General features: G+C 36.8%; 1 protein-coding gene across 4 annotated transcripts in view; it reads left to right on the top strand.

The window, feature by feature from the left end:
* Pkn2 (protein kinase N2) overlaps positions 1–11,002 on the top strand; it is a 100,346-nt gene that overhangs the window by 73,751 nt on the left and 15,593 nt on the right. For 3 of the 4 annotated variants that reach the window (XM_021195635.1, XM_029537255.1, XM_029537256.1), the window contains 7 exons: positions 7,607–7,750; positions 8,066–8,141; positions 8,807–8,981; positions 9,194–9,320; positions 9,746–9,876; positions 9,980–10,055; positions 10,135–10,226. In XM_021195635.1, the coding sequence (XP_021051294.1) occupies positions 7,607–7,750; positions 8,066–8,141; positions 8,807–8,981; positions 9,194–9,320; positions 9,746–9,876; positions 9,980–10,055; positions 10,135–10,226 (821 nt within the window). The remainder of the gene's footprint in view (positions 1–7,606; positions 7,751–8,065; positions 8,142–8,806; positions 8,982–9,193; positions 9,321–9,745; positions 9,877–9,979; positions 10,056–10,134; positions 10,227–11,002) is intronic. The other variant, XM_029537257.1, reaches the window with a different exon arrangement.

The raw sequence follows: 11,002 nt of genomic DNA, 5'->3' as shown, positions 1-11,002 counted from the left end.
TGGCCTCGAACTCAGAAATTCACCTGTCTCTGCCTCCCAAGTGCTGGGATCAAAGGCATGTGCCACCACGCCCAGCGCGCCAAGCATCATCCTTGATGCTGGAAGTAATTGGGCAAAACCGTCAGACTCTTATAGAAAAAGAAGATAAATAGTAAATAGAGTTTAAAATCTGCACAGAAGTGATGGAATAGAACTGTATTATAGGGGATCAGAAGTGACTAAAAAGAGCTATATAACAAGGGATCAGAAGTGAGCTGTATAACAGGATCATCTGTATTACAGGATCAGAAGTGAGAGACTATTTTACACAGAGGAAATTACATTTAACCTGAGTCCTGGTGTGGGGAAAAGTAGACAGATTGCTAAGATCCAAAGAGTACCCTCAAAAAAGGAAACAGAGAACTCCCTAACACAGATGCGAGCTTGATGTGTTGCCAGCAAAACAAACAAACAAACAAACAAACAAACAAACCCCTGTGAGCTAGAGGTGTGATGTGAAGTAAAACAGCAGAGGCAGAGGTGCCACATTACCAGTTAGTTACAGGCTAGGAGGTAGAGGAAAGTGAAAGACCATTTTGTCGTTGCTGGTTCTCTGTTTTGTCTTGTTGGGTGTTTTGTTTTGTTTTGCTTTGCTTTGTTTAGACAGGGTCTCAGACTTTTAGCTCAGTTTGATCATAAACATGAAGTCTTCTTGCCTCAGATTTTCAAGCAGTGTAATTTCTCCCAACCAGAATAATGTTTCTTTAGCCTCAGCGAGGCTTTGAGATGAGGCTATTGATTTGAATCTAATGGAAAATATTAGAGTGATGGGAAACTAAATAGTTGAATGTTCCTCTCCCTCTCTCAGACAAGTTTCTCTTGTAGTCTTGGCTGTACTGCTTCTGCCTACCACCACATCCAGCCAAATCTCATCTTTTATTTCAAAGTCTATTTAACATAAACAAAATTCTATTGTAGAAATTTCATGTTTTGTGGAATTATCATAAGGAAGCTTAAGAGAGAGGCTAGGGATATGTGCGCGCGCGCGCGCACACACACACACACACACAAGAAAGAAGAGGGAAAGAAAATCAGATCCCAGATTTCTCCTTCCTCTTACCACCTACTAAATTTTCTATATCTTAGTTTTAGGTAAACAAGTCTCTTTTTCCTGATAGTGTCTAGAATGAAGCCACCCTCGGTTCCATTCCTTATGTCCTGAAATCTTATTCCATTTCTTATCCTTTCTGTCACCTATATTAACCTCTGATATTTATTGTCACCTCTGATATTTATTGCATGTGTTCATATTCTTCCCATTGTTTAAAAAGGAAGGTGTTTTTTTTTTCTTTTGCCTCTTCCTAGTTCTTCGGTAGATTTCTTTCACAAAGATTTGAAATAGATATTCATGCCCACACACTAAACTGAAGTGCCTATTACTGCTCTAAGTTCATAAAAAGACATGTGTAGTGTCCCATATAATCCTCAGTAATCTTATAAGATCTGTACAGTTATTCTATTTGTTTTAGAGATGGGTGTGATTTTTGAGACTTGAAGTAATTTTTCAAAGACCCCATAGCAAAACAGTGTCAGAATTTATACAAACTTGCACAGAGTCAAGTCTTTCTAAGGGGAAGGCCTGTCTTCTTTTTAGCTGTCTTATTCTACATCTGCCCATCATTTTGCTAGAGTAGGTTTATTTAATTGCAGATTTTAGTAATAATAATAAAACTTAACGTGTTCTGAGGTTAACTTAGGTGCTGTGCCTGCATTTCTATAGTTCTCCCCAAATGGTTGATACTATTGCGCATGTTTTATAAATGAACAAACCAAAGCTGAGAGTCGCTACAGTGACTTGTCCAAGTTTCCAAAAATGTATAGTGTGGAGCTAAGATGGAACCTACTAATTATCTAAATGCCTACTGAGTTTGCATCCACAAGATAATTACTTCTGGTGTCCTTGTTTTTATCTGACTGTACTTGCCTGATATGATTTAGCTCATGTATTCTCCTATATATCAGACTTTTAGTGCTAGCCTATAGATTTCAGAATAAAGATCTAATTTCTTTTCAGATCAAGCAAAGCCCTCATGGCCTGTGTCTGCCCTTTTATCCTTATTTTCCCTATAACAGTATAAACTATTTGAAAACAAGCCAATTAATGAGGTTCATCTTTTTCTCCATCGTATAAGTTATTTTATGTTGATATTCACAAATACTAATAGGGTAAATATGAATAATTTATGCAAAAGCAATTATTAAAACTGAAATAAAATAGTTATTGGAAAGGAAAGCTGGCTCAGTGGCTAAGAATGCTTCCTACTCTCTAAGGCACATGAGTTTGGTTCCCAGTATCACACTTGGCTGCTCACAACCACCCACCACTTCAGGTCCAGGGGATCCTACAACATTTGTCTCTGAGGGCACATATATGTTTACATAAACACATACACACACACAGGCACACACAGGCACACACACTCATGAATAAAAATAAAAGTTAAGATTTATTTTTATTTAAACACCTTAACGCAGTTTTTCTCAGCCTTTATGATTTTTATTTCACCTCATCATAGCTTGAGGATATGACATTATTGATATCATAAATAGTTTCCTGATAAACACACAGCAACTCTGAGAAGGAGGGGCAAACTTGATTTGAAATGTCTTGTTTCTTACATATTTCATCACAGCTCATACAGCTAACTCTTAATTTAATTCTGCATGTCACATATGTTATTAGAAAATCATGGGCTAGTGAGATGGCACAGTGGGTAAGAGCACCCGACTGCTCTTCCGAAGGTCCAGAGTTCAAATCCCAGCAGTCACATGGTGGCTCATAACCATCCGTAACAAGATCTGACGCTCTCTTCTGGAGTGTCTGAAGTCAGCTACAGCATACTTACATATAATAAATAAATTAAAAAGAAAAAAGAAAAAAAAAAGAAAATCATTGCTCTAAATTATTGTTAAGGCATTTTGAAATGTCTTTTCTCTCTCTTGTCTTTAAATTTATACTTAGCACTGCTATTCATTACTATAAGTGAAAAAAAATTAGAAGTGTTTCTTGCATTAAAGGTCCTAAGATTGATAGGTTAAAAAATTAACATTTGCAGCAAAATAAAAAGCTTCAAATTGTTTCTTGGAATTCTACTCAACATGAGCTTGAATCCAAATCTGAAAATAGGCAAGGATATAATCATGCTGGATGAGCAGAATAGATATGGGATACAGTTAGATAGAGCATACAGTTGATGTTTAAATGCTTAAAGAAATAATAAAAGTGTTTGAAAGCTTGAGCGATACTGGATGATAAACCAGATAGGTGGACTTTTAAATGAGTGAAAGCATGGCTGGCCGGAGGCAGAGAATAAAGTGATTGGTCATTAGTTGATGGGTTCATTGCTCAGGCACATGGGGAAGAGAACTAATAGAACTCCCTAAGAGTGGAGAATGTAATGTTTAAAATTGAGGATGAGTGAAGTGGCTCTGTGACAGAGCTAAAGAAGTTATATGGAGTATAACACAAAAAGAGTTTTTTAAGGAATTATGACAGTCAAGACACATGGACAGAATAAGAAGGGCAACAGCCTAAGTTTAGAATGAAGGAATGTAGGGAAGCCATTGTTTGAATTTTCCAGAGTCAGTAACTATGAACTTCAGGTTATAGAATTCAAGCTTCTAGCAGAACGAGTCAGACACCTACCTCTAAAATGTAGAAAGAAGGCTGGAGTCGGTTGCAGCAGGGTTATGAGAAATGGATGTTAAATCTGGCTTTGATGGAGGGAGTTGGACTCCCATGAGGGAAGAACCAGTAGGAAAGTCTGCCCACTGGTTTTGTTTGGGAAATAGATTCAGATTTAGAAGTGGGAGCAAAAATTGTCCAGTCAGAAGACAGAATAATGAATTTGGAATAAAAGGGAGACTGTGGGAGGTGAGTGTGTGAAGTGCCATAAGGGAGTTACACATGACTTGCAGCCCTACAAGGCTTAGTAGTTCCCTTCCTTTATTTACCTGCTACCTACCCTTCTGTAGCACGCTGACTTTTCAAGCATAAATCCTCTCAGATTGTTTGCTTGATATAAAAACCCAACTTTTTACTCAGAAAACCACTAAAGAACAATAAATATATAATTGTTACATGCATCCTTGTAGAAATTTCACTATTTCTTATTTCATGGATTTCCAAAATTAAATATTTTTAACTGTAGCATAAATTAAACATTTTCCTTTTTGCCATTTTTCTTTTTTAGCAGGGGGAATTCATTCTCCTTAACTTGTAGCTCTCAAACTTTCCCAGTTTTGTGTTCCAGTACTTTTTTCATGATGTTTCTAGAGGTCAAAACATAAAAATAAACAACTCTCCCACAGTTTTCTTCATTAGGAAGTGCTGACTGGGACATCCATGTAATACCAGCATTCAGGAGACTGAGGTTAGAGAGTTCAAGGAAAGTCTAGGATATGTACAGTAAGATCTGTCTCAGTTACAAAACAATAAAGTAGTTATTAATTGGTACTTATATTTATGTCCTAGAAAGTTAGTATTGGGAGCACAAGTGTTAAATGCTTTTATTTAACTCATATTTATTTACAAGTAATAAATGGTATGTCTATATTATTCAAAATATAGTTTTCCAAAGTTTGGAATCATTTCTTCCATGTGAATTTTTGTGGTTTTTGTTATTGTTGAAAAGGAAGCTTGGTAAAGATTTCATTGCAGCAAGATGGAGATGTGGTGTAGTAGTAAAACTGCATAAAGTGGGTCTGGAAGTTCTCATGAGTTCCCTCGAAAGCAAAGGGGTTCCCAAGCACACCAGGCTTCTCAGCAAGTCATTCGGGAGCCCGTCCTTCCTCAAGCCAACTCCTTTGTGGTAGATGTGCATCATTGTTTTTAAATTGTCATATAGTAAGTCCATTACACTTCCTACCTCAGCTACACAGACAGCTGACTCAGTGCCTCTTGCCTTTTTCTAATTATGTTCTAGCCACACAGATTCCTTAGTCATACTCTGCAGTTTTCTTTGGTTCTAAATTCAAATTCACACAAAGCAAAGTGAAGCAGGAGCTGCTATAGTTAGCCCATATTGCCAGTTTGTACGTAACTCAGGTCCTGTTTCCCAGACCTTTTGAATTGTCTTTTATTCTATGCAGATGACATTTTTCCTGTCATTTAAAGTTTCCTGTAAGCTCTACAGAACTCACCTGTGGGTTACAGTCTAGACAGTGGTGGCATCTCTGTCTAGATACTGTCGTTCTCGATGGTGCTTTGCAACTAACATTCTGTCTCTAGCCAACTTTCCTAAATGTCACTGGATGTTAGGGGTGACAGAAGCCTGAAAGTTCATGACATAAATTATACTGATAGTGTATCTGGGACATAGATAACCTCTCAGTTTTGGGAAGAGTGTTCACAGGGAACAGTACAAAGTAACAAAAAGTGAAGATTCTTGTCTCTGAAACCTTGTAGAACTCCAAGAGACTTAGCTCTGTGATTTTACATTCCATACTAGGTCTCAGATTTCTAATTTTTTTTCAATTTGACATACAGACTAGACATAAGGGAAAAGAAATGAGTTTGCACGTTAGTTTTCATAGAGTTGATAGAATGGATAATTGAAAATGAGTGGCTGGGTCTGCCTTCCACAGTCCCACCACTTTATCCGTGTGAAGAACAGACAATAGTGGCTCCATCACTGGCATTTGTTCCCCTTCATCAGGCTGCTTCATCTTCTTCTTGATCCTTAACAAGTCTTCATGCTCAAAATAGTGGAGGAAGAGAGAAGGCAGTAGATCTCCATTCCCCTGATTTGGGGAAAAAAACAAAACAAAAACATTACCAATCCTCAGCATGTTCTTCCAGTTTATTTCTAGAAAGTACTTCAAGATATTTCAACTTTATGTATGTATGTGCATTGATGGGTGCGGGTGCTCTCAAGTGTGTGAACCTATGCATATTATGCAGACACCAGAAGGGAAAGTCAGGGATCCTGTTCTATCACGTTCCACCTGTTCTTTAGAGACAGGTTTTGTCACTAATTGTGGATCTCATCATATTTTAACTAGACTTGCTGGCAAGAGAACCCCATCAGTCTTCCTGTTAGCCCTTCCCAACATCAGCACTGCAGTTACTGGCTCCCATAGCCACACTTGACAGCTCAGCTCTTTGTGCTGTAGGGCATGGGCTCTTATGCACTGAGCCATTTCTCCATCCCCTAAAATACCTGCACTTCTCATGAATAGACTATAAATAGTATTAGTAATCAATTATGAATATACCACTGATAATCTTAAAATACTTATATTCTCATGGTTTTAACTCCAAGGTATTTTTGCCATACTAATTATGCATCAGAAATGAGGCGAAGTCCTGGAATCAAATCAGAAGTTTTATTTTCTGATTCTTTCCTCTGCTGGAAGTGAGTCTGTATTAGCCAGACATTGTCACTGTGACAAAAACGCATGAGAACAACCATCTCAAAGGAAGAAAAGTTTTCCTTTAGCTTATAGTTTCAGAGTTTGGATTCACAGTCATTTGTCCCAGTTGTTTTTAGATTCAGCATGAGACACACATTATAGTGGAAGCACATGAAAGAAGATAACTGCTCACCTCTCTACAGCCAGCCAGAAGCCAAGAAAGAGAGGATGGGATGCCAATATACCTTTCAGCTGTATACCCTCAGTGGCCTCCCTTCCCACTAAAGCCCTACCTCCTAAAGTTTCATCCACTTCCCAGAAGCTCTGCCGTCACCTGGGATAAACCTCAGCATCCTGAGAGGGATGCTGGGGATGACTGACACTCAAGATGATGTAATAATAATAGGACTTCTGCAGATTCTGTTTTGACTCATGTTTATTTCATGTTGCAGTTTTATAAATGTTTTCATTTTTGTCAACTAGTTTTATAATTTAAATTCAAAATCTATTATGTATACTAGGGACTTACATAATAAGATGCTTATTTTCACAAATTGAAAATCTTATATAAAAGAAATAATTTATTGTAGAACCTAAAGGCAAATACATTTATATCACATTGTGGGTAATCTGCATAATTCCTAAAAACAAAACAGTAGAAGAGTCTGGTGTTTTCTAATTAAAATGTACATAAATTATAACATTGCAGAAATCAGTTCATGACTTAATTCCAACTTATAAACTATTGTCTAAGGTATATTTAGTAGTAAGTTGATAAAACTTTAAGTATGTTTTCTCATGTTTTCTCATTTCTGATGAGCATAATATATTCTCTTGTGTGGCCCAAGAGTAGGACAAAGACATGGGTTTTCAGCAGACCACCAGGCAATGGCATGTGAAAAGGAAAAAGCTGAAAGGCTGAGATTCTAAATGGAAGAGGAGTTTCTGTAATTACTGATTTCTCACAGTGGGTTCTGGCCTTGAAACTTTAGAAATGCATTAGCAGAAATTGTCTGAATATAAGTTTAAGTTAAAATTGGTAAAAGTAATATATAGTTTAAAAACATTACAAAGTTTTGTTTTAAATAGTGTGATTTTGGTGTGTAATTTGTTTATTGTATTTGTAGTTCATATATTTTGTGATATTTTATTTGTGTGTCCAATGATGTCTTTTCTGTTTGTTTGTTTTGTTTTTTTTTTTTAATTATCTTAGTCACGTGAACTGGAAATTTCAGTTTATTGGCGTGATTGGCGATCTCTGTGTGCTGTAAAATTTCTGAGGTTAGAAGATTTTTTAGACAACCAGCGGCATGGCATGTGTCTCTATTTGGAACCACAGGGTACTTTGTTTGCAGAGGTAATACACGTATTTTATTAATGTGCATAACCACAGTAGAAATTGTATGTGTTGTCAGCATGATGTAGAAATGGCAAGAGTGTGTTAGGCTAAGAGACCGACATGTTTGAGCTCTTGGCTGCACTGCTATTTAAGGGTGTGCCCTTGAGGAAACTCATGTCTCCTCTCTAGGTCTATGTTCTCATCTGGAAAAGGAAGGGGTTGGACTGATTATAGCTAAGGTGCCCTTAAGTTCTCCAGCTTAGGAATCTAGTAGATTTAGTGAACCATTGTCCATTACAGTGTTGATATCAACTTGTATTTTCTTTATTGCAGGTTACTTTTTTTAATCCAGTTATTGAAAGACGACCAAAACTCCAAAGACAAAAGAAAATTTTTTCAAAACAACAAGGTAATTGCTAAGGATTAAGTACTAAGCACACTACTTTATGTATAGAAAAATCCAGCTCAGAATTTGAAAGTAATTGTGGTTCTTTCTTCTTTGTTGTTCACTTCTAGCCATTTTTAAAGGAGGATTTAAACACATCCTTAAGTGGAATAACAGAACTGCATGCCTTTGTTTTGTTTTCAGTCTAGTAGCCTATGTGACCTCAAAGTGTGCTATTTTTAAGGACGTCCTTAAAATGATTCCCCTGCCTCTCCCAGGTGCTTGGATTATGGGCAAATACCAGTATGCCTGACTTTTTACTGAATTTCAGTAATAATCAACTCACGACTGTCTACCATCTCCCATCCACTCTGCTCTCTGAGCTTATTTGAAGCATACTCATATATCACTAAGACCTGTTGTTCGTCATCACAGATGACTTAAACTTTAACCACATGTAATACTAGAGTTAAAAAAGAATTCGAACTCTCAATGTATTTTTAAAAACTATTTGTGCCATTTACACTTGCTTTTAATAGAAAAAAAAAATAGTTAAAAACTAGGTTTTAAGTTACAAATTTGTTCTTCCTAAATTATAAACTGATGAATTATGAATTTTCCTACTTATGGTTTTCAGTAATGTATAAAGAAATTACTTATCCTGCTTTCGTTATTCACTATGTCTACAGGCAAAACATTTCTCAGAGCTCCTCAGATGAATATTAATATTGCCACTTGGGGAAGACTAGTGAGACGAGCTATTCCCACAGTAAATCATTCTGGCACATTCAGCCCTCAGACTCCTGTGCCTGCGACAGTGCCAGTGGTTGATGCACGCATTCCTGATTTAGCACCTCCAGCCAGGTACTTGTCTTAGAAGGCCTGAGTATATCTTACATAGTCGTTGCTAGGATGTCTAACATGTTACAATGGTTGTGTTCAGTCTCAGTCTTTCCAAGTGGAATTGTAGAACTGTTACTCCTTATTTAAAAGAAGTTAGTTTGCTTTTATTTTGCAGCTACTTAAAAATAAAGACTTTGATTGCAGCTTTGGTAAATTGCTTTGTCTTCTATAAGTGACTCTACAGTAACCAAATTGGACTTTGATCTTGAACCTGAACCTCCTCCAGCCCCACCTCGTGCTTCTTCTCTTGGAGAGATAGATGAATCTTCTGAATTGAGAGTTTTGGATATACCTGGACAGGCAAGGCATTCTAAACATTCCTCGTACAATTTCTTCTTAAAATAAAACCATTATAGTGGCTAAAGTATACATTGCAATTAAAATGATCAGTATGAAGTATGAATATGGTTTTCTGGTTCCTTTATGTTTGTATTTTATAAGTGAATTTTCTCAGGTAGATGAAATTGATAGGAGATAGCCCTTTCTTCCTGTTGGAACACTGCTATCATTCACCTCTGTATTCAGAGTCCAAAAGGAATGTAATGGTTTGCAGTCATTAGAAGAAGATAATGTGCTTGGGGGAAGGAGAGCTGTTTGTTTAATAATAAGAACAAATGAACCAATCTGAAACATTTTCTCATACTTTTGGAATTATTTCTCTGACTTTTATCAAATAATTTGTTTACTGAAATACCCTAGTTTAATGAGCACTTAATATTTTACAGGGTTCAGAAACTGTTTTCAATATTGAGAATGACAGAAATAACATGCGTCCAAAATCCAAATCTGAATATGAGCTGAGCATTCCTGACTCAGGTCGAAGCTCCTGGGGTGTTGGAGAGCTTGATGACAAGAGGTAAGGGATGAGCAGACAAGCTGCTTCGCTGCCATTCGTCCGTCCGTCTGTCTGTCGGCTGGAGTGGGGTTGATCACCTCATCTTTAATTGTTACTGTTTCAGGTCTCAGCAGAGGTTTCAGTTCAGTCTACAAGACTTCAGGTGCTGTGCTGTCTTGGGGAGAGGACACTTCGGGAAGGTAATCTGTCAGCACTTTAGAAATTAACATATAGGATTAGAAATTCAAATAGAACTCAATTATTTTAATCTTCTTTCAGGTGCTGTTGGCGGAATATAAACACACAAATGAAATGTTCGCAATAAAAGCCTTAAAGAAAGGAGACATTGTGGCACGAGATGAAGTAGACAGGTCAGTTTTTAAAAATGAAGTTTTTCCTTGTGGTTAGAGATTAAGAGAGTAGACAGCAATAGATCTGAGTTCCTAGAAATATTTGATAATGCTAAATTTATCGTCTAAGGCAAAAGTAGACATTAATTAATTAAATGCTGTTTTTCTTTTCAGTCACTTCTTTCCCTTAAGCCAGGTTTGGTGATACCAAGTAAAGACAGGGAAATGTTTAAAATAATTCCATTAAATTTTAATAAGTTACAGTGTTGATAAAGTATTAAAATGGAGCTATTACTGATTTGTGACTTACTTAGTAAAACTAATCACGTTTTCACCTGTGAAGTTAATGTCATTTCCTGATAATCTATAAGTAACTCAATGGTTAATATAGTCTGTGTTTTGAGATATACCTTTATGAATTTTCCCTTTATGTGTTAAAAATTATAGTTATTGAGGAAAGGATTGTTGGAGGGGGTGACTGGCAGGGGGCCAGTTAGCAGGATGTAAATTAAAAGTTTAAATTAAGGACTAATTAAAAGTTTAAATTAAATTTTAAAATATATAGTTATTTACTGTATATATGTGCACACATGCAGAGTCATATGTCAGTCATGTTGAAACCAAAGCCAACGTCTCCATGTGAGTCTGGGGATCAGATTCAAGTCTTCTCAGCAAGCCCTTCTCCTGCTGCGCTGTCTTGCTAGACCTCCTTTGGTGGTTTTCTTCTCAAAAATCCACTCTCTTTCTCTCTCTCTCTCTCTCTCTCTCTCTCTCTCTCTCTCTCTCTCTCTCTCTCT

The sequence above is a fragment of the Mus pahari genome, chromosome 4 (genome assembly GCF_900095145.1).
Source record: "Mus pahari chromosome 4, PAHARI_EIJ_v1.1, whole genome shotgun sequence".
In the NCBI taxonomy this organism is placed as follows: domain Eukaryota; kingdom Metazoa; phylum Chordata; class Mammalia; order Rodentia; family Muridae; genus Mus; species Mus pahari.
This window is presented reverse-complemented; position numbering and strand designations above follow the sequence as displayed.